This window comes from Melospiza georgiana, chromosome 9, assembly GCF_028018845.1.
Source record: "Melospiza georgiana isolate bMelGeo1 chromosome 9, bMelGeo1.pri, whole genome shotgun sequence".
Classification (NCBI taxonomy): domain Eukaryota; kingdom Metazoa; phylum Chordata; class Aves; order Passeriformes; family Passerellidae; genus Melospiza; species Melospiza georgiana.
This window is the reverse complement of record NC_080438.1, coordinates 28,501,704-28,526,174: the sequence shown is the minus strand read 5'-3', so window position 1 is coordinate 28,526,174 and position 24,471 is coordinate 28,501,704. Positions and strand designations below refer to the sequence as shown.

Below are 24,471 nucleotides of genomic sequence, written 5' to 3'. Positions count from 1 at the left end.
CATTTTCTTTTGAAGTCTTCCTTGTCAGGTTATTTACATTTCACAGTTAAAAGGCTCCTCTCTGGAGAACATGAATTCTAAAACAAATAAGAGAAAAAGTCCTAGGCAAGCTAATGCTACTTTAAAGAGATAATGTAAATCAACCCTGACACCATCAGTGTCATCCTAAAGCACGCAGAGAATTTCCAGTGAAAGTTACTAACATTAAGCAGATTGAGAGAGCCAGCCAAAAAAAATAAAGCAAACCTGTAGGTAAACTGCCCTCCAGGCCAAGACTGTTGTTACAGCCATGTATTACAGTGAGAGGCAGAGGAGGAACACTCCAGTGGTGAAAGGCATTTGTTTGGGAAGTCTGGAGGAAGAATTGGTCCAGAATAAATAATTTATAGTGTGATCTCTGAAAATGCCTATGGAATACGACACTTAATTCTCACTGCAAGTTAGACAGAAAGCTGGATGCCCAGCTAAACACTTAAAGAATGTTACCCTTCAAATTATACGGCTCTTTTCCCAGCTATAAAATAACAATGCCACTTTCTTGCTTAAGAGCACATTTAAGGGCTGAATTTATTAAGGTTCTTTCATATGCAAGGTATTACAGAGGAGTAAAGGTTTGGGGGGTTTTAAAAAAAAAAGGAAGAAAAGACAAAAGAGGCCCTTATGGGATAATAAATTTCTGTGAGTTTTAATACTTCTAAGCAGTGTGTGTACACATACAGTGCACAGACTTCATGCTACACAGCTTTTCTTCCCTTCTCTGGATGAGAACTCTCCTGGAATGTTATTGTTTTCAGGGGGGTGGTTTTTAAAAATTTACTGTGAATACATGCATTATATATGTGCACACCAAAACACTGCTGGGGCTGTAAATGACCCAGGAGTTCATAAACATGGCTATTTTCTTATCTGGTTCAAATTTATGCAAGGAAGCAATTGTTACACAGCTCTGGCTGAACAGAGACCCAATCTCACAGGGGACAAGGGCGCTTTCCATAGGGTTTCACATAAGGAAGGGTTCAAAGGAGATGACAGATTGTTTATTACATCCCTTGTACCATGAGGGTCTGATCTCTGATGGTGTTCACAGGAGCTAATGCAAGAGAAACACCCTGAACACCCAGCCTGGCTCTGAAGAGAACAGAAACAACTGAAAAAAAAACATTAAAAGAACTGAAAGACAACAAACTCCTCTGTGGTTTATGTCTCATTTTTCCTCAGAATTTAAGGCTGTAACACCACAACCTCCTTCAATACTCCCCCAGGTCCAGAGAAGAACAGTTATCCAGTCCCACCATTAGTGAGGATGTCAGCAAGCGGCATCTCAGACTCCCAGCCAACTCTTTATGAATATTATTAAGGGGAGATTGCCATCTCAGCCTCACAGAAGTTAATAATTACAGTGTTCATTTATCTCCACTGGTTCTGCACAGGACCAACAATGAAATGGCTGTTTAAACAGAGTTTCTTGCTTCGATGGAAAACTGTGTGTGCACCACTCATCATTAATAGGTAAATGTTAATGACTATTATGGAAAAATAAAAGACTTTCTGATATATACAGTACAGTTATTTAAGAGTCTTCTTAAGATGTTGGATGTTGCATTTTGAGACTGAAGAAATAAAACCTTTAACAGCAATGCATATATGAACTCTGATTTGTTTTTATTATTTTGTTTTTTAAGTGCTGGAGAATGTTTTAACCATCACACACAAACTCACATACACACACACTCTCAAACTACCACACTAGGCAAGATCAGAGCTTAACAGCCAACAAAACACACATTCAATCCCTGAGATCATTTTCCTGAAATAGAAAACTACATATGTTTCTCAAATTTCACATCAAGCCACTGCACAGCCCGAGCTGCAGGGGAGAAGGGAGCCAAGCCTGCCTTTGGGCTTGGGGGAGGAAGGACCTGAAACCAAGATGATTCCTTTCATATCACCACATTTCTCGTCCACAATCTCCACTTAACAAACACCCCCATTTCACAGCATTTCTAGCTGGGCTTGCTTATCAAGCAGCCTTTGCTTTGTCAAATTAAGACACATTGCCTTGGATTAGTGAGACTCCCTGAGTTCACGATGACTTCATGGTTGGCTCAGTTCAGTGTCTCTGTGGCAAACTGCCAGGAATACATCCCCTGCCCCCAATCCTTTCTATACTGACCTAGCTGGCTGTTTTTTTTTTTTTTAGCAGCAAATGAACACAATAGAAAATGAAGGGCTAGATACTGTCACAGCTAATTAACAATCCTAACAACTTCAAAAAATTAAGTAGTAAATATTTGAAGATCTGAATGCAAGCCTCTGCAGTGCAACCTCTCGATGTATGTCTGAAGCTGTTGGAAGGGGACAGTGCAGTTTTTCTTCACTGGGCAGATACAGTGAGACACTCTGAAGGGCTCCTGTTCTTGTGGAAAACACATTAAGCTTCTTTTGCTAATATTTTGTAAAGGGCACTTGTACAATAACAATAGCTAAAGCTTCCTGTTTGCCTGTGTGCTTCCTGGCTAACACTAACAAGACCTGCCGACAATTTTTTTCTCCAGCACACAGAATTCTTTCAGATTACTCGGTAGACTCAAGGATGTATCATTTTTAAATTAAAAAAAAATATCTAACAGTAATAGCCCACATTGCACCTGCCCTTCACAGTCCTGAAAACTTTTCCAGCTACACATTTCCTATTTTCTGGATCAGTCTGTGTGTCACCAGTCTCCAAAGAACATGTTTTGAATTTATTAAAAGCCTGATAGCAGTAGAATTCTCTCATTTGGCAAACATACCATCACAGGGACACTTGCTTTTGGCTCCATGACAAGAAATTCATGGTACTTTGTCCAACCCACAAAAACACCATCCCTCCCCTCCCAAGCAGCCTTTCAAGATAATTCTCTCCCCTCCAGAGACTTCTCTAAACAAGTCTGCATGTCTGAACTCTTGGGTTTCATTTCATAAACAGGACACAACACCAGAGTGTAATTCAGGACACTGTCACTGCCCCATGGGCTCAGCACTAATCACAACAGCTTTCTGAAATATTCCCTGGGCCCCTTCTTGCCAGAGACAAGGCCTGACTTTTAGACCGGGCATCTTTTGAAGCAGGCACAAAATATCAACAAGAATCCAAGCACCAGATCCCAGCCAAAGGGCATCCATTAGTCATGGCAGGGCTAGGAAGGAAGGGAAGGGCAGCTGGCCCCAAACCGTGGTGTCTGTGCTGCTGCAGTTACCACATCTCTCTGCAAGGATTGCCCAATCCTTGAAAAGGACACAGACATCCTTCAGATAATGGTTTAACTCGCACTGGTTTGTTTTTTCAACAGCGCCTCTAAACACAAGCTCCTCTTCTAAAAGCACTCTCCCTCCTCAAAGTTTCCAGCCTATTCTGGATAAAATATTTGGTGAGGGCTGCACTGACACCGCCACAGGAGACCTCACAGTGGTAAAAAGTAAGCAACCTCCCAAGAATGCATGGGTGCACCAGTCTAACAGATGAAGAACAAACATCAAATCCTCACATGGATTCAGCTCCCTGAACACCTCCAAAAACACAGATTTTAATTCACGTGTCCAAATCACAGAGCAGAGATCTGAATCCAGATTCCTGGATTCTAGAGCACCCCCCTAGCTTTATTGTTTTATTACAAGCTTCCCTAACTACAATTCAACAAGGGACCAGAGTCTACTCATGTTTATCCCAGCGGACTCTGCATCAACTCTGACAAAGTCCAGGGAATTCTCTGGAAGTCAATCAGTGCCATGGAGCCAGCTCCAGCCTTAATTATCAGCTATGCAAAACAGGTTACAAATAAACTTTAAGGACTCAATCACTGCTTAACATAAAGAGCCAACTACTTAAACATGCACAAGCCAAGGAACTCATAAATGAAAAAAAACAATTTTTCAAGTATCTTCCTGTTGAAAATAGACTGTGAACTAAAGAGAGATCCCCCTCTCTCACAGAGATACAAATATTAGTCATGTGCTTCCCAGAAATGCTTTTTATCAACTACTAGCATGTGCTTTTCACTTTGCAATCCATCACTACCATAAACAGTATGAATTTCTTCCTTATAAAACTGAGAAACTCATGATCCTGATATCTGTTAAAAGGAGATCTTTTAGAAAAGTGAAGTATATGAAACATCTGTTCCACCCTTTCCCATGTCGTGATGGCAAGGAGCTGAAAACTGATTGGACAAGTATTTTCACAAGAAAATTATTTGGGTCAAATTCTTAGATGAGATGAAGTCTCTACTAAATAGCATATTATTTTCCCTACATAGCTAGAGTATAATAACATGACAAAAAATAATCTGCATAAATATTCTACTTGTTCCAACATTTTTTGGTCATTTTGGGAGGTGGCTCCTCCAGCACAATGCTGGACACCCACTATCTCAATAATGTCAGCCTGACATTATTCCCTACATTTCCACATCCTCCTTCACAGGTCTAATCTCTCTTTTGTTAGAATTCATCTTAAACTCATTTTGCAGTGAGTGAGTTGCCTATGATTGGAAATGGCCCTGAAGCAGAACTCTGGGTCTAAACACACATGACCTTTGAGAAATTTGTGTGTGGATTCCACCCAGTTTAACAGCTCAGCCCTATTCTTATCTGCAATGTAATCCCTCACAAGACTCCAGGAACACACTAGGGTTGCAGATGTGCATCTCTGGTAAGAACTCCCCATCCATAACACAGTAGCCTGTAACTAAACCAGAGAGGAGTTGAGATTTTATTAAGATAGCTGTACCCAAAGTACCATATAAAGGAAAGGTTACCAGAGGTCCTGCATGGGGGAGGGAAGGCAGTGAGTCACACTCAGCACGAGCAGGAGTGCTGAGCCTCTGAAAACCACTGCTAAGACTCTGTCACATCTCTTCCTCTCCACCACAGCACTTCCAGAGAAGACAACTGAGTATTCAAGTGGCAAAACCAATTCTCACTGTTGCAGCCTTGGGGGGCAAAGCTGAGAAGTTCTAAGTTTAAATTTTTTAATTAACATATAAATTAAATGTTAATTTAATTGTTTAAATTAACATTTAAAATCTAAAATTTTTAAGCAAAATTTTTTTAAATAACATTTCTTTTAATGCAGAATAGTCAGCTGCCTGGATCATTCAGGACAAGTCAATGGCTGTTCATCAGCCCAAAGCAGAAACAATAAAACATACTACATTAAATATGGAGCATTACAGGCAACAGCTTTCCAAGAACAATAGGAATCAAAAATTTGGAACTCATCCTTTGCAACTGATGAGTGGATGTTGTTCAGTGAGATACAGAGCAATTTTAAAGCCAGAAGGTAAAAAATTCTAGATGTTTGAGCCTCCACCTCAGAGGTAAGAAACACTTATTGTTTATTGTAGGTCTACTGGAAAAAAACTTGGCAACAAGGCAGTTCAAGCCAGCAGAATGAAAGGTGAAGGACATAGGATTTCATACTTAGAAACACACGTCAAGAACTGCTTTTCAAATACATCAAACTCTGATCTCACACACGCTTAACTTTGTGCACAGTGACCTCACTGAAGGCAAAAAGACTTTACATAATTTCTAAATGTCAAATACATAGAAAATGTTTTAGAGAGCCCCTTAAAAATTTAAAGAACCAAGGTCTTTGCTATAAAAGTGCCTTCAGAATTGCATTTATTTTGGTAAAATCCCCATCACCAAAACAAATTTTAAAAAAATAAATCGTTCTTTTATCAGGGCCAAGTTCTGTATGATTCACAGTGACTAACACTGTCTTGCCCTGTGAATAGACTCCTTTGTGCTCAAAGGCAGAAAGGGTGGTAAGAGGTAATAATCTCATACATGATAAATTCACACTTCCCCTGTATTATGAGCATATGCAGGACAAATTACTTGACTTCACCAGCCTACAAGAAAATTCTCAGAAAACAGGTGTACATGGGGTAAAGCGAGAAAGGAAAAGAAAACAAGGTTTGATTCCAGCTAAATGCTTATTGTCCTTATTTTCCTGTCTTTTGCTTCCTTCTTTGTTGCCCTACAAGAAAACCCACTAGAGCCCAAACAATGGGCTTGATTTTGGGGAGCACATTAAAGACAGCAATGAAGGATTTACAAGGAGCTATTTTATTCAAAATTGAAGACACTGAACCAAAGTGTGAGGGAAGACTTTACCCAGAGAGTCTTCTCAACATTCCTTTCTCCCTTACAACATTCATCAATGCAATCAAAAGATTTTGAGTAATCATATTGTCCTTGCTAAGGAAATTAACTTGCCAATCTAAATTCAGGCATCTCAAATTTTGAGTATAATCCTCTGCAACTCTTTTTTTTTTGTTTTTTTTTTTGTTTTTTTTTTTTTTTTTCAAAGAGATTCTCTGCTTCACCTGCCTGAAATTGCAGCCAAGGACACAAAGCCAAAGGCAGGCAGGACCATGGAGCTCTCAGGATCACTGCACCCTCCCTTTTCAGAGCCTCCCCCTCCTCATGCCCTGAGCAAAGGGTGCTAATTCTAAAAGTCTTGAGTACTTTCACAAGAATCAGACCCTGGAATATCATCTGGGAGCCAGGGATTTATCCTCTTGAAGGTAGAGTTGGGTCAGGTGACAGGACTGTTTAGATTGCAAGATCTGTGGGGTGGGAGTTGTTCTTCGTTTACATAATTCAGAGTTAGACTGCAAAATCTGACTTAAAGTCCAAAGGAAGAAGATTTAAGATGCCATTTATCCATTATCACCTTGGCAAGTCCTTACCCAACTCCTCTTTTTGCATTTTCTAAGTCAGTCATAGCACTTCCCTGCTGTATAATGCTCTAACAATAGGTGTCAATCAGGAAAACTAGCTAGGGAGCAATAGAGCACTCAATTAGAAAGAACTGTATTTGATAAGAAAGTATCTTGATTTCCAGAGAGACTAAAACTATCCTGTGGCCAGTTTTCATTTGAGACTACATTTTGCACAGATTCTACTCCACAAACTGCAATGGAAATAATTGCAAGCTGCACTGAACTGGGCATGATTTTAAATAAATAATACTGGTCCTCACTTCTCACAAGGATCTGCAAGTGCCCTCACCTGTGTTGATCACTTTAATCCAGATTTTTAAGGGGTTCTCTCAGAAGGTTTTGTTCAACTACTCAGCCAGAATTCTAGGGTACTTATGTGGAGCAGCACAGATGCCATGTTTTACAGTGAAGTGACCATTACAGAGCCCTCCCACATGGCAAAGAAGTTGTATTTCCAATTCTCGAAAAAGTCAATAAATTTGTCAACAAAATAGATTTCAAAGAATTATTGGACATTTATTTCACAGGAACTCCAGCAATCATATTTATGCTCCAAAATGACATTTTGCAGCAACACACTCTATCTGTGAATTCCACTGCTCCCAGGAACAACTGTGCTCAGGAATGCACAATGGAGGCAGGAGATAGGTTCAAGATGTTTTGGAGCTGGCTGAATTACAGACAGATGTACATAACAGCAGGTCCAGTCAGAATGAATTAAAGCAGAAATGTGCATAAGAAAATAGACAAAACCATATTGTTATAATTAACATACCTTGCAGTGACACCTGTGGCTTTCCAAGATAAGAAATCTGGAAGATCAAAGAAGTAGCCAACCTTCTCCCACGATTCTGGCAAGTTCTAATAAAAATATGTTTAGAAAGACAGATATTAGAGGTTAGGCATGGTCATGCCCTTATTTTAATGCAATTAAAATCCTGATATTTAGGTTAAAATGACAATTTTTTCAAACTCATTGCTCTGATCATCCAGTCAGCTCCTCTCTCTGATTTACTGCAGGGAGAGCTGAGCCTTTCCCCAGCACAGACTGATCATAGATAAACAAAGTTCCCCATGAAGAGTTCATGGAGGCACAAGTTTCAAATCCATAACCTGGGGTGCCTCTGTTCCCCATCAGCTGCTCAGTGTCAGAGCAGTTTCAAAGTCAACAACTTTATCAAAAAACATTTGCCTGAAAAATGTTCTATTTTCTAAAATAAGCCATTTATGATTTAAAAATGCTTAAAATTTAAGATTTAAAATTTAGTATTTGTTAATTATAAGCATAGGAAGAAAACAAAGAGCTCTGAGAATGCACAAACAAAGCTTGTAGATCTGAAAAGCCACATGACATTCCCAAACTTCTAAAAAACTCTTCTGCCAAGATAGATAATTTACAAGGAGTTTCCACTGCTGTTTTCTGAAGAGAGATGATAGCACAGAAAAGGCTGGTGACACCACCTGGGCCAGGCTCTATTCCCTGTTTCCATCTCCAAAGCTCAGTCTGATTTCAGCTGATGTTAACACTGCATAGTCTCAAAACTACTTTTCCACAAACACAATCACACATCACCCACAGGTATCAGACCATGATGAATGGGAAGAAAGTCTTCCCAGAAGTAATGTGTTCCAGTGTGACAGACAGTGAGCATCACTGTCCTGCAATGCAATCCCAATGGTCCCTTCTCACCCCAGTACATTAAAATAAGTAGAGAATAGCAAAATTACATAAAAGTCCACAAGGGTCACAAAGATTGCTTGAAAAACTTCCACCAGCTTCTTAAATAATTGAAAAGTGCAAAGTTTTTTCACTTAAGATCAGCTCCTGCTCTAGAAACAAGTCCTTGCTGGGGTCTTTCTGGAACAGAAATTAATTTCATGCAATGACAAGAATGTACAGGCTGAACTAAAGGAGAAGATGATTCCATTTTAGAGAAATAATACCTGGTTCTTGAAATTCTTCCTTGTGAGGGTGATGCCCTGGCACAGGGTGCCCAGAGAAGCTGTGGCTGCCCCTGGATCCCTGGCAGTGTCCAAGGCTAGGATGGACAGGGCTTGGAGTAACCTGGGACAGTGCAAGGTGTCCCTGCCATTGCAAGGGGTTGGAATGAGATGGGCTTTAAGGTGCCTTCCAATCCAAATCATCCTGTGATTCTGTGATTTTGTAACATAATTTAGACACTCTGTGATATCAAACCACAATCTTACAAGCCCAGAATTTGCTGAAATGGAATCGATGAATTTGAGAAACTAAGGTGCAACTGGGTAAGTACAAAAAAAGCAAAATTTTGTTTTATTTTGGGTCATGCCAAGAATCTGTCTTAAAACTTCTTGAGTTTGAACCTTGAAAAAGTTCTAAAACTTACTGGGTTTCTATGGACTTCAAAAAAAGAAATGCTCTGATTACAACTTTCTAACATAAAACACACAACCTTTGGATGTCTGCTCCTGAGCACTCAGGCTTAGCTCACCTTCCAGACATATGTGCTTGCTACTCACATCAAATTTAACTTCCTACATGAATGCCAAGGTGCTCCATAATTTAGCCCCAAGATCATTCAGCCTGATGATTTTGATAATAAAAGCCATTGTGTGTTGTTAACACACCTGAGAGCCTTCAAGAAGCAAAAGGAGTAGTTTGGTTGTTACTTTAATCAGAAAATAAACTGGATTAAGAATAACTGTCCTCTTCAAATAAATCTGTTTCATCAAATACTCCTTGGATCCTTATCCTATTACTTCAAGAATTCCCAAAAGCCACATGTTAGTGACATTCAAAATACTTTGTTTCATGAACATCCAAATGATTCATTTTTTGCCATCTTGATGCTGTGTCATCACTAATTAGTACAGACAAAAAAAATCATAGCATGCCCTGATGCTTTTTCCAAACAAATTTAAAGTCTCCATGTTTTCAACACTCACTGAAGTTAATTCAAATTTATTTTCACCCAGTCAGGAGTCTGTGACCACATTAAAAGGATTGTGGAAAAGATCCAGGAACGTTCCCAATGCTGTATTCACATCCTGCAACTCACCCTCCAAAGTTCCTTGCAAAGGAATTCACAATCTTTCTGCTCTCCAGAGGTTCTTATGGGGTGCTATGGGGTGTCCTTTCCTTATCTCTCTCTCTCTGGTTTCTTTGGTTGCTTAAACAGCTACACCTCCACAGAATAACATTTTGACATTGTTAATCCCAAATACTTGGGGTCAAAGAGTTTAAGAATTATGTAGTGCAATGTATTTTCATCTTCCTAGGCAAGAAGGGAAAATGAGGGATTTTTTAATTGGACTGAAAATACATACATCTTTATCTAAATTACAGAAAACAAATGCAAATTGTGTGTAAGGAAGAAAGGGAATTATGCACACACTCACAGGGCTCCAAAACCTCATGTCCTATGCCCTACTCCAACTCAAAGCAAGGATTTACAACTTGGATCTCCCACGCTTCACACTGGATGCCAAGCCATGTAATAGAGCTATTCCAGACACCCAAGATAGGCCATGAGCAGAAATTCCATCCTTGCCAGAGCCATGGCTGCAAACTGATCAATTCTGACACAACATGCACTCCAACTAGTAAAAGATTAACTGGCTGAATTATCAGAGTCAGGAACAAGGGCAGGGGGAGAGGAGGGGTTTGGAAAGTAAACTCTTGGAATAAAGCTGCTGCTGAAGGGGGAGAAAACTGCCAGCAGCACCCAGACACTGGTGCAGGCATCCTTAAATCCCTGAGGCATCCTGGGCATGGCACCACAGGCAGGCAAGCACCAGAGCCCAGGCCAGACAGGGCTGCAGAGGGACAGAGCAGGCACGTGGAATCAGAGCTGGAGAAGCTGGAACAAGGCAGGGAGGACAGTGTGTGCCTGCTGGGAGCCTTGTCCCACTGCAGAGGAGAGGGGACAGCCCAAGCAGGAGGTGCTCTGAGGTGCAGGTGCTTCAAAACTCCCATCTGTGAGTGCTGTTTCTAAATGGCACTTCTGCCTGATCAGCAACTGCAGCTAAACACCAGATTCAGTCTGAAGTGTGTCTGCACTGTGTATGGATTGTGATAACACAGAGTGTTGAAACATTTATAAACAATTCTAAACAAGAGTTCAGTTCCAAACTCAACAGCCTGGAGTCATTCTCATTTAACACAGAATTTATTATTCATTTTAATGGAAAAATATTCACATTCAATAAGACAAAAAGCCAGCTGCAAGGGCAGCAAGCAGTGAAGAAGACATGCACCAGCAAAGGAGCTGCTGCCAAGCTAATGCCACTACATGCACTATCCTTCTCCCCCACTGCCAGGGAAAGAGAGGTTTTAATTGTTTCTGCAAATGATCCCACTGCTAGCTGCAAGTCATGGGTGTGCAGAAGGAAGAAGGGTGATGGATCAAACAGCAGCTCTAACTGAGGATGTGAACTGTAACATACAGGAAGATCACTGCCAGCAAAAAAACCTACTCACTGATTATTGATTTTAGCTATTAATGGCAGAGGAATAATATGCTAAACAGTCAATCCCTGTTTTGGGAGTTTTTTTCCCCATAAAGGGAGGCTCTTCTTCCCTCTTAAACATGAAATTAAAAGCAGAGTTGTGAAAACAGAATATAGAAGACTGCACTTCATTTGGAGGCAGTTACCAAGCAAATACCTGTCCCTAGTCCAACATCCCCCACCCACTTAAAATAAACCATGAAGTTCAGCATCTCTGATTTAACAGGACTAGTATTTTTTAGAAATAGCTGGTATATAATGTCATTAGTATGAGGAAAACATAGCATGCATCCTTTCGTTTTGGCACAAGCTACAATAACATTTTCAGCCAGAAATTAGTAAACAACATTTTTTTCTTCTGCTATCTCTACGAAAAAAAAAAATACAAACAAGCTAATTCTGTAGCCCTTCCCTGCAGTTCTTGCATTGCTGTGTTTGAGCTGTGTTCTCACTGCTCTAACACTGGTTTGCCACAGCATCAATATATGTACAGTTGTCTTGTACTGACAAACTCCTGCAGCAAAATAATTCCCAAGTGAAGGAGTTATGTACTCACATTTTCAGCTCACATGCAGGCATCTCTCTCCCAGAACTACCTACACACTCAGTCAGGCAGTGAACATCCAGCTTTTTTAGCCAAAGTCACCAAAATGACAGAACCCACTTAATAAACTGCACAAAAACATACTAGCAACTACAGAAGGTAAAAACTACTACAATACATTTTGTAAGAAAATTGTAAAGAAAAAAAATCTAAGGAATAACAGCAAAAGGAGTGAATTTAATTGGCTATTTAAAAAGAACCAGTAACCAGGAATTACTTTCCTTTTTAGTGAAGGTTATAGTCAAATTTACCTTAGTGGCTTCAGGAAGACTTTGTCAGAGCCATCTTTCAGCTAGTTACTAAATATTTGTCAAAGGATTCTTTGTTCCACCTTCATTTACAGTTGATGTTCTCAATTCATTTGACCACATGTCAAAAGTCAAACGTGGCTGCATCCACAGAAGCCAGCTTTATAAAAAACCATGTATTTGTTTGGTTTTGCATTGAACACTGGACTCTATCACCACACATGACCCACACAGGCAAAAAAATACAATGGTGCTCCTAAGTGAGCCACAGATGTGCACACTTTAACCAGAGTGCCCCACAGGCCTCACAGTAGCTGCATTCAGATGATCATTTATTGCCAACAGCTGTGCCCAACACACAAACCCCACTTGCAGGGAAGGTTTTGCCATAGGAACACCTACCTGCAATCACAAGCATCAAGACCAACCAATTAATTTCATGGATGATAACTAAGAGATGCCAGAGGGTAAAATGATTCAGCCCCAATCAAACTGGACTGAATGTAAGCAAACACAAATCAAAGAGAAGACCTCAAAAAGCCTATTATGGCCTTAAAAATTTAGACTTTTAATTCAAACTCAAAATGGAATGGAGATGAAGAACTGGAAGAAGGGAATATATTCTGAAGCCTCCAGTATCTAGTTACATCTCTATGCTGTGGAGAGGGATGAAATGTTAAAGAAAAAACATTATATGGAAAAAGAAAGTCAAAAAGAAGCAGATGAGAGTAATTTGTGACTTGAAAGAAAACCTGCAGCAACCCTTCACAAAAAAAAAAAACAAGGGGAGAGGAAGAAGAAAGCCACAAGAGATAAGGACCAGTATCTACTTCTTGTACAGTGGTGTCAGCTCATTGCTCTCACTGAGTGAGGTCATCTGCAGCCTCAGTTCCAGGAACAAGGTGATGGGAATGGAAAAGCACAGTTAGGCCATTATTGAATCCCTGAATTTGGGTTGGAAGGGATCTTAAAGCTCATCCAGTTCCAGTCCCTGCCATGGGCAGGGGCACCTTCCACTATCCCAGGCTGCCTCAACCCCTCCTGGCCTTGGACATTTTCAGGGATGGGGCAGCCACAGCTTCTCTGGGCAACCTGTGCCAGGCCCTCCCCACCCTCACAGGGAAGAGTTTCTTCCCATCTAACCCTGCCCTTGGTCAGTATGAAACCATTCCCCCTTGTCCTGTCATTCCAGACCTTTGTCCAAAGTCCCTCTCCAAATGCCTTGTAAGTCACCTTCATCCTTTCTCCTTACTCTTCATTACTTCCAACCAATTCACAGTAAATTTGCAAAGTCATATTCTTCAGAAATACTTTTGATTGCTTAGATGAAAATTCTTCAATCCACATGAACTCCACTTCTTTCTTTTGAGAGACACCTAATCACTGACAGCTTACCAGCACTGGTGATCAGACCCATGTCAGACCCTTCCTCACAGAGACCAGGTTTGCAAACCCTGTTGTTAGGAGAACCCAGGGCAAAACGTGGGACAAGAGTTTCTCCTAAAGTGGCCTTCCAGACCCAGGTCAGCACCATGGAAAGGGAGAGGGATGATTTGGTAACAATGTACACACAATTAACTTCTCAGTGTAACAGACCAACCATCATTTAGTATCAGGATACTTTAAATAACTTACTTCCAAAGGTGTACCCAGTACTCTCCTAAATTGATCTTTTATTTATTTTATCTTTATTATTTAACTTCTATTTTATTATTTCACTTCAGACATGAAGCAGTACTTTTCCCCACTGCTCTTTCTCTGAAAAACCCATATGAATGCAAACAGCTGTGGAATCCAATCCCAGGCAAAGATGTACAGAGGGAAAACAGCAAAAACATTTACTAACAGAAACATTAAATTCCTGGGGAGTTCAAAATAAGGTCCAGAGAATTCAAAGCAAAAGTCAACACTGATTCTTCATCTATTAGGGTGTACAAGCTGACCTGGAGCATGACTGTGCAACGTGTCTGGCTGTGGGTTTTGCTCTGCTTTGTTTTCTTTACAAACATCCCTGTGTTGAATGTGTTGCAGCCATGTCAAGCCTTCTGATCAAGAACTTTCCAGAAACATGATGCCAACCAAAGGCTCAAAGTAGCTTCTGGATTCACCTTGGTTTAGCCAGTTTTGATTATGGTCAGACACAAGAGAATGTGCCCAATCCACTGTTTTTGTCTTACCTTCCTGGGATGCTGTCAGGTATATGACAACATTAGGGAGGAATATTGAGAAAGGAATAAGGAAGGAAAGGGAAGGGAAAAGAAAAACCCATCTCACTGCACTCAATAGTCAAGAAAGCTGGAGAGACCAAAGCCATGATCACAGCCAGGCACAGTGTGGGTAAAACTTTCCCAGGCAGTAATCAGATCAAACCAGGTACAGTGCACTCATTTTCTGAACACCAGTTAGCATAATTAAGTAGAAGTATAATGGGAATTTCAGTTTCAATTTTGCAAAGCCCTCAGATAGCTGAAAAAATTAGAATAAAATGAAAAGTGTCTTTCTACCTGCTTATCTTGCAATTCTCCCATGTGATTTGAAAGTTAAGCTTCCTTTTTACCAGCTTGTGCATTATCACTAGCTTAAGAGATAATCCTGTAGTCAGAATATAAAGTATATTTTCCCTATGGTGTATGAGCTAGACCAAAATCTCACTCTGCCACTGGGAAATCCACTAGACACAGAAAATAAAGACAATATAAGGAGAACACATTAAATACCATTCTGTAAGTATTTTTCCTGACCATACCTGTAATACCTGTGTCACAATTTATTGATATATAAAATATTGATAATGAAGAATCTGAAGACACTTAAATAATTTATATTTGTAGCCCAGTTCCAGACACCCACTGAGAAATATCAGATGTGCAAACTGCTGTTGTAGGTTTCATCTGAACAACCTGGCATTCAAAGTTATTGTAAGGTTTGCCTTTCTTGGCAAAAAGTGAGGACACTTGCATTACATGAGGCTGAGTTTGAGCTGTCAGAGGCCAAAGTGACCCTTTGCTGACAGCCCTGATGTCAGGTAAGCCATGGATGCCTTACTGTGCCTGGCACTGAAAATAAACTCTCCCTCTGCATCTAATTCCTTTCCCCCTCCTACTTTGCAAGGAGTAAAGAAGCTGTAAAAGCACTCAATCCCTCACCCCTTCAGAGCTGAAAGGTTTAGCCAAATCTCAGCAGACTGCAGCCCACTGCAGGGTAACTGTTCCTGCTCCTGAGCAGCTGAGGAGCTGCTGTGGGTGCTGAGGTGCCCGAGCTAAGCAGGACAAGCTTAAGCAGTTTAATAGTGAGTCATGGCCAGAGCACTCAGGAATTGTGAGTGGGCAGCTCAGCAGGCAGACACTGAGGTGAAAAACCCTCTCTTAAGGACAATAATCTCCTTAGCTGGTGTGTCAGGAGCTGAAAAGGGACATGTGAACAAGCCCTGTTCTGTGCCACCCTTCTGGCAGGAAATCCCTGCTGCTGGCTGGCACCTGGGGTCAGGAGAATCCTGTGTCCCACCCAGGAGAATTCTGTGTCCCACCCCCAGCTCATGGAGGGAACAAGGCCTGCAATGCTCTCCCCTTCACACCACAGCAAACATGCACAGGGCTTTGAGGTCACAGCAGGCTCTCACCTCCATGTGACCACATTTGGTCACCCCATAATTCTGGATTTCCTGAGCACTCAGGTACTGATATCCCAGACCTTGCAATATAAAAATGCTTTAAATGCAAAGGATTCATTTAATGTTTTTACAGTTTACATTTTATTATTTATAAAATGGCTGATGTATGATACTCATAGCTCGAGAAGGGAAGAACTAGTAGATGGACATTCATATTTCATTATCAACATTCATTACCCTCTATTATCATTAATCTGTCAGTACCTGCTTCTACCAGTTAATTCCTTTGACTTTCCCCAATCTGCACCTTGTTACAATCTAATGTCTCATGTCTGTAAGGACAGGAGAATTTGGCTGCTTGAAACTGGCAGCAAGTAATTTACATTTGGGCTTTGTTGAAATGACAGTGAGCACCATTGAGGCCAAATGTAAAAATGCAGGCTGGAGGAAGTTATAAAAATTTCAAGTGGCAAGTGTCTCTCCTTTTATCTGACAGTTGTTATTAGGAAGCCATACTTCATTGTAACACACCAAATTTAAACACAGGAGACAGAGGCAGAGGTACACATTACACACAGGGCACCTTCCCTCTACACATGGTTTATTCCTGCTGATGGGACAGAATTGAACTGAAGCTGGAAGTGGAGAGTTCCTCTACCAGCAGCCAAGGCCAGCACACCCTGCACTGCTCAATGCCTCAAAGGCCCTCCTCTGGCACTCCAGGCTCCAGCTAAAGTAGGAAATACATCTCCATAACTAAATCCTAGGATACTTCATTTATTATCTGTACCTCTATTTGTATATATATATCTAATCTTAGATAAGGAAGGCATATGGAATGTTTCTCTCAGGGAACACTCCACTTCAATAAAATCAAACATATTTCTACAAAACTGAGAGGAAGAAAGAACCTTAAAAGGTTTAAATCACAACTTTAGCTGACCTTACTGTGCACACACCCTGGCGTTCAACACTAAGACTGAAGACTTTTGTTTTAGAATCTCATTCTTGGGAATTAACAAGGGCACTAATCACTAGTAAAAATGCACCAGAGTGTTAAATGTACTCACTTCCTTTATCCAGAGCAACTTAGGAGGCTGCATTTCCACAGACATGGCTCCCCCTACGCAGCTGAGAACCCTGTGCTGGGTGGCATTGATGCGCTGGACTTGGCTGGCTGCACGATGGTCCATCCACATGATCACATTCCTCTGGCTCTGTCCTTGGGGGAAACAGGAAAAGAGTTCTTTTAGCTCAGTTTTAACCCCAGCTCAGCACTGTGAGTTACTTGGCTCTAAACTGCTTCACACTTTCACTTCTACACTGAAAACTCAAATTCTACTTGTGTTAATAATTCACAGTGGATATCTAAATATAAAATTTTAGCCCTCTGACCCAACTTTAGCACATGTTGAGCACTGAGAATGCTGACTGAAACCAATCAGCCTTGTGAGCATCCAAGAACTGTGAAACACCATGTTCTCTTGTATTTCATTCAAAGAACCCAAACTTCCTGGCAAAGTTCACATATTTAGTTAAAAATATAAAGGAACATTCTGGTGACCAAAAACTTAAAATGTGACAAAATCTGAACAATTATGTTGTGAATTGAAATTAACTCAATCAGCTACAGGAATTCTCTCTCCTCTTCTATGGTTATGAGAAGAACCACCCTAATTCCTTTCCAAAATACTGTTTCAAAGGGGATAATTTGCTGAAATGCTTTTATTTTGGATGTGCAAGGAAAAAGCATTTGGCAAGTCTGCAGCACACACAAATGAGAACAAGAAGCAAAGAACATTTTATCCAAATTAACCTCCAGAGGACCTGCCAGAGAGAGGGAACAGTAATCCAGGTGACAATGCAGATTCCTCTCTGGCTAAGTACACTGCACACTCCACAGCACAGCCACTCAAGCAGCCTCTTGAAAACAGCACTAAACAAGGCAGAAGTGTGAGGCACATCAATATTTCTAAAATGGATTGAAATACAGCTCAGAACTGTGAAACTGCCTGAAACATCACCACTGCAAGGCTCTTCACAGCATTAGAGTATTGAGTGAATTCTTGTCTTGTTGTTTAGCACCATGACTGTGTAAACTCAAAGTTCTTGGGAATATCAGAGCACAAAAAATGAGAACTGAATTTGACTCATTAGACCCAAAATAGCCTCAGACATCATTAGGCATTGAATAGATTGTAAGAGACTCTCAAACTGAAAAATAAATAATCTGATCTAAATTTAGAAAAGGACATTTTGGGGGCAAAGCTGGGTTTTGAGAGGGATAGAAGGAGATGACAAACACATCTGAGAACAGAAAGGGAACATACACAGAATTATGATTATGTCTCTGTGACTACTGATATAGCACACAATCTTAAATGAGATTCACTGGGTAAAAGAAGTGCAGCACAGACTTTCTGAGAGTCTTCTGAATCATCTACCAAAAAACTAATAAAACCTCCCAGATTTTTAGAAAAAGGTCACAGACTGTTTCTGAAGTTTAGCACTGTCCTAGACAAAGACTGAACACCAGTGTAATAAAATACACAAACTGAACTCCTTGCCTGCAGCTCCATGACAGAGCAAGCAGTTAGACTACACTAACACTAACATTTTTAACATTCCTTTAGCCAGTGTGGATGGGCATTTATACACACATAAAAGCCATGATCAGTACAGTCTGAAGGAGAAGAAAACATGCCAAAAAGAAAAATGAGTGTAGATTTCCCTAAGAAGCAATTTCTCAGAGCCAAGATGAATGAATGTGATCTCAGGATGCCAAATATTTAACCAAACAGCAAGTAACTCTCATCTCAGATTTAATTTTGCAGTAAAATTAAAACAGAAAAACCAAGGGGAAAAATCCTCTTATAAAAAAGAGTTTGTGTCATCTCCATCTCCAAGAGTCAGCCCCACCACTTGGTATTTGGAGGACATGGGAAGTTCTCTCCCAGCAGTGATAAAACTCACACAGTAACATCATGTTTTGTGTGCAGCCCTACCTTCAGAGTTGACTGCCAAAGGCTGGAACTGTTTATCCACCACAACAAGGGAACAGGTAGCATCAAACCCAAGCCCTCGGATCTGGCTGGCGTCCACTCCACGGACAACTTCCTGAAAATACACAAAACACACAGAAACACAAATATATCCATGCATGTGCAAGCACCATGTGAACTAGGGAGTACACAAAATGAGTTACAAGTTAGCACAAACACTGAAATTTCCTAAATTCAGTGTTCTTTAAAACTTCCAATCATAAACACACCAAATTACCAGAAATTCTTTGTGTTTCAAATCCAGATTCAGAGGTCTTTATCCACAGTCCTGGATAAAAGCAGGGAGCACAAAAGTATCAGTAACTAAAGGTAGCAGAAAAGCTGCAATGTTAATTTTCTCTCTTTTCTAAAGCTTGGAGCTGAGCTGGGTGTGAAACATAGACGAGGATTAGAACCAAGTGTTTCCATCAGTTACTTCACTGACTTCCTGCCTGTGGAAGGAACAATCTTCCAGAATTGCTTTGGTAATATTGTGTCTGTCTTGCAATACTGAAGGGTCCCAAAACTAAAGTTGCTTAAAACCTGTAGCCATGATAATACCTCTGTGCAATGCACAGCTTTACTCAGCTACCAAGAGTGTGAATAGCACACTTTTTGGAAGGTTTTCAAAAAAAAAAAAAAATCCAAACCACTGCCCCAAAATGCCTGAACTTCAAGGCTTCCAGCAGCACTGGAAAAAAAAACACAACACCCACAAGGATTAAGTGCCAAATGAGGTTGCAAGACACCTAAAATGTAGTATGGTAATAAATTGCCACTTCTCAGCAACAATAAAAATATCATTATTTTAATTAGTACTATAAGGAAAGACTTTCAGTAGACTTGCACAGTGCCAGTCTCTTATTGGCTCTGTAAAACTGCAGTTTCTGAGACCATTTTATTGCTTAAATATAAGAGATTGCATTTAAAGAGGTCAAGAGCAAGAACAAAGCCACTCAGAGAGAGAAAAATCAAATAAGCAGAGGAAGACTTGCTCTGCTTTAATGTCAAGCTGCTCTTCCCTATCATTCCTGTCACTCCCTTCTTTTCCTTCTATCCACTCACCTCCCCTTCTCCATCTCAGGGCATTTCTGCAGAGCCAAGCTCATTAATGTTTGAAAAGGCTGATCAATAACTAGACAATGGGTGAACAGTCCATCTGCAAATTACCAAGCTTATCATGAATATTTAAAAAGCCAACCTTAGAACATGCAGCAGGCAGGGGCTGTAGTGAGGTGGATGAAATGGCCTCTGTGTGCACTGCAAGCAAGGTCTCCAATTTACCTTTATCTCCAGCATGTACAGGCAGAGCCCTGGATCAGAGGGTACAAATTTTCCCCTGTAGTAAAGTCTATTTCAATCTGGTTTTATGCCCGATACTATCCACTGACATTGATTATTTATTTTGGTCTTATAACAATGGGGATAACAAGTGTTGCTTTAGGGGCCATCCACAAACCAGATTACAATCTCTACAATAAATTCTCCTTTATGACTCCAGAGCAGCCCAATGCACATCTCTAGATATATGCACTGCCAGGTTCTGAGCAACCTTGACTCCTGCAACAACTGTCTCGTGGGTAGAGCACACACCAGCTAAACAAAGCTCACAGATGTGAGACCTGGAGGCAGTGGCTAAATCCTCCCTCTGCAGTAACAGCACAAAGAAAGGTCTTTCATTCTATTTGCAGCTGGAGCATGAGGTTTTTTTCACTCTGGCCTTCAACTCCTCACCAGTAAAACAGATTTGTGAGGCTGCATCAGCCTCAAGGTGCTTTCAATGCAAAGGGTGGACACAAGTTACACAACATGAACAGACCCAAGTGGAAGTGACAGGCACAGGGACCACAGGACCACAAACATTCAAAACTTGCAGAGCCACCTGCAACACAAATCCTTCATTTTGCCCTTGCCCACCTTTGTGACAGAGCAGCAGGCAGCCCAGATGTCTGCAGAGGATTGCTCATAGTGGTCTGGCCGGGGCTCCCAAACCTGGATGGGTCGTTCTGCGTGTGCCACCACCGTCCCAGCGCCGTCCACCAGCGCCGCGCGAACGCTGGCCGAGCCCACGTCAACTCCAACGTAGTATTTCACTGCAGCCTGCTTCTCACTGGGCATTTTTAATAAAACCTGTTGAAGGAAAAGGAAAAGAAGGGGTTAAAAGCAGATCAAATGACTGACAGAAGAAGTGCCAAGAGCTGCTGCCTCCCATCAAGCCAAACATCCCACCTGTGGTGTGATGCAGGTAATTATAAAGTAACTACATGACAATCACTTACATGTTACCCAGAGGAAAAAAAGAATAAAGAAAGTTAAGTTTCCAAGAGCTCTCCACCATCAATTCACACCACTTTTAAGACTCAGAAAATAATTTTCTGAAAATGTGTTGAGCCATGAGAGCATGGTGTGAAAACTCTGCCTACTCTGACATCCTACAAGAACAAAGTGAGGTTAAGTTAATTGATTTAATTATTCACAATGAGTCGCTTATTTCACTATATTAACTTTAACTATTTGACATTTAATACAGTGACAAATTCACTGTTCTTAATTTCTCACGGTCTCTTAATTAATAGTTAACATTTACATTTTAATCAAGCTGTGAGAATGCTAAGTAAGAGCTGATAGAAGTATTTAAAACGTCAGACAAGCACCCTGTTTAGTGCTTGTATGAACATTTTACATCTCTGGAACACATGAAACTCAGCTGACACACAGCTTCTGATATTCAGAAAATGAATGGATAAACTGGCATTTAAAACACATGGTATTTACAGAGCATCAAAATGGCTCTACTTAAAAACAGCCCACTCCTCCTAAAGAAGTGACCTGATAATATCTGGATATGGCAGATGAGGTGGTTAGAGGGAGGAATATAAGCAAAGGGGGAAAGATCTGGAGAGCCCTGATTAATAGAATATGATTATTCACATTCCAAATTAATATTTTTTTCCTTTTTTTTAATAATAACATTGAGTATAGGTCAAGATCTACTGGAATAATGTAGGCGTCTTTCACATCCATGGCTGGCTTGTAACCACTGCTGCTGATAGATATCACAAATCTACAATCATTGAGAGTTAGAGGCAGCAGCTGAAATAGAGAAGAAAACAAGGAGCCCTCAGTCTCAGAAAATTCTGACTCTGGATAATAATTAATTAGGACAAAGCTTCATTTGCACTGAAAATGGCATAACACCTCGGCTGAAGAAATCAACTGAAGCTTCCCTTCCTCCCACCCTTTAAACAGCTCATGGAAATGTGGTCAGTCAGTGCAGATCTGCCATCACGCAATCATTCCTCCCTGCTTCAATCTGGCACTTCATGCCCAGACCCCACTGCTGGGTCCAGGGCCCATGATTTTGTTCTTTGCTTGGCCAGCACGAGGGAATTCTGTCCCTGGTACAGACCAAAGCAGTCACCACACCACATTCTGCTCACACCCTGCAGGGTCACCAGAGTAGCTCCACAGATCACCAGCTTGTAATAATGTCAGAAAGTAGAAAAACCTCCAAGCTATAGAGCATATTGCGGTCCTGCTGGAAATGCTGGCTGCTGCCTCCCAGCATGCTGGCTCTGCCCAGCAGATTAGGTGCAACACACACTAATCTCCTTAAGCAAGGTCATGTGTCCAAGCGATGAGCAATCAGCTAAAAATAATGGTGTGCCATGAGTCTAACACCTAGGAATATTGGCAAGAAGGCCTGCTTTATTTTCTTGGCCCTGGCTCTGTGACCTGGTCAGAGGAACAAAAGCCAATCCCTCTGCCAGAGAAGACAACTCTGCTGCTAGGGGTTATTAATACTGCATCTGTCACCTGGGGGGTGACAGCACTCAACTTCTCCCTCTTAGCCCTCAGCTGGAAAAGCAGTTTTAAGATATTCTTTTCAACATGGTATTTACTTCTTAATTTTGCACTCCAGCTGCCCAAAGCTCCAAAGGCTGGCTGCAGGTGCTGCAAGTTCCTTGTGAGAAATTTTACTACAAAGGCATTGCATAATACTGTTCCTGATACTATCTCACAAATTTCCCTGTTTTTCCCCTATTTCGGCTCTGCCTTTAGCTGCTGACTCATAAAAAGTTGAGAATAAACCACAAGCTGCAAAACAGATTCTTTTTTTTAAGCATAGGCAAATCCTTCTTACTTGCTCTTCATAAATACAAATAGCAAAAGGAGTATTTTATATCCTGCCTCCTGCTCTCACACACAATATTACTCCAAATTTCTCTTCCTTGTATGGCAGCCTTGATTTTAGCTCATTAATGTGTTTTTGCTACTTAGAGAACAAGCTTAGCAGATGTTAGAGAATTAAGCTCACAGTACCTCCTACTCAGCACTTGAAATTATGGCTTTGCATTGGATTCTTCCCACAAACATTTGAAACCTGGAACCCAATCTGCCCATGTAATGTTTACTTTCCTTTTTTTTTCCTTACTAAGCAACCAGGATGTGCCTGTGTGAGTGACTGGGCAGGAAGCAGAGTTTGTTTATGTGCTTGAGCAGTGCCTATCAGCCTTTGAACATCCACCAGTTTATTGCTGTCAATCAGTGGGAACAGGAAAAAGTGACAGCACAAAACCAAGAACCCCAAACTAATGGGTCTCTTTCTGAATAAAGCTCACCTAGATTCACAAAGCAGCAAGATTCACTCAATATCTCATTTAAATAAGGCTAAAAGTAAATATGAATCCTTTTTCAAGAACAGCAAGCACTAAGTAACAGAGGCTTTTCAAAAAATCCTGTCTCTGCAACAGGATCTGATCTGCTTGCAAAAACATAATCTGATGCCAAGGGTTTTTTTGGAATACCAAACATTTGGTATGCCACCTACTTATCAACCCCATCCACAAAAAGCTCTGTCATCTCTAGGTCATAAATGTCAGCAATTATGGACTCTGCCCAAGGGTATTTCTTGAGAACCTAAGAACTCAGCAGAGAAGTTGGTGGAAAATATTTAGTCAAAGTACAGTGATAAGAACTTTAAAAAAGAATGTTGTCATTCTGTTTTGTTTCCAGAAGATTTCTTTGGTACAAAAGGAAGCTCCAAATCAAAGCTGAAGGAACTCTTGAATGGATTTCAGGGGTAGCAGAAGGTCCCTGCACAAGCTTGCTTTGGAATTTAAACACCAACATTCATTGTCATGTGAAAGGAAAATTGTTGTGCAAATAAAATGTTGGTTTGGATTTTTTTATCTGCTGGATTCTTTGCTTCTGCAGGCAATAAAATCATGAGAAAAACTGAACCAGAAAAATGACTGAAATAAAATATCCTTCAAGTCCAGTCAGACAGGTCAGTCAATCAAGCACAATATTCCTAACATGACACCAAAATATTTTATGCATGGATGATGCATGTTCATGGACTCCCAGTGGAGACAGGACCTTCTAAATCCCTGAAGTATCTAAACTCAGGAAGCCTGGCTCCTTGCAGCCAAGAAAAAGGCCTCCTTCAATACAGCCTTCTGTCCACTGCAGAACTCAAGCCTCATATTTTCAACTTATTATTTGAATTTGCAAACAGAAGGAGAGGGGCAGAGGAAAAAAGTAAACTTAAGAGACATGTCCAGCTTGACCGTGTTAATCCATGACTGTAACTGCTAAGTCAGGACAAGAAGCCAAAATTCCCTCCAAGCACTAAACCAGCAATGGCCTCTTTCTCTGCAAATCACAGCAGGGACAGAATGGCTTTTCAAACAAGCATTTATGA

At 40.8% G+C, this 24,471-nt stretch overlaps 1 protein-coding gene across 15 annotated transcripts in view; it reads right to left on the bottom strand.

Moving 5' to 3' along the window:
• The window catches only part of FGGY (FGGY carbohydrate kinase domain containing), a 283,064-nt gene that overhangs the window by 96,819 nt on the left and 161,774 nt on the right, over positions 1-24,471 (bottom strand). For 14 of the 15 annotated variants that reach the window (XM_058030720.1, XM_058030722.1, XM_058030724.1 and 11 more), the window contains 4 exons: positions 20,682-20,894; positions 18,729-18,840; positions 16,794-16,945; positions 7,549-7,634 (listed from right to left, as the gene is read on the bottom strand). In XM_058030720.1, the coding sequence (XP_057886703.1) occupies positions 7,549-7,634; positions 16,794-16,945; positions 18,729-18,840; positions 20,682-20,882 (551 nt within the window). In that variant the 5' untranslated portion in view covers positions 20,883-20,894. Of the gene's footprint in view, positions 1-7,548; positions 7,635-16,793; positions 16,946-18,728; positions 18,841-20,681; positions 20,895-24,471 lie in introns of those variants that run through there. The other variant, XM_058030734.1, reaches the window with a different exon arrangement.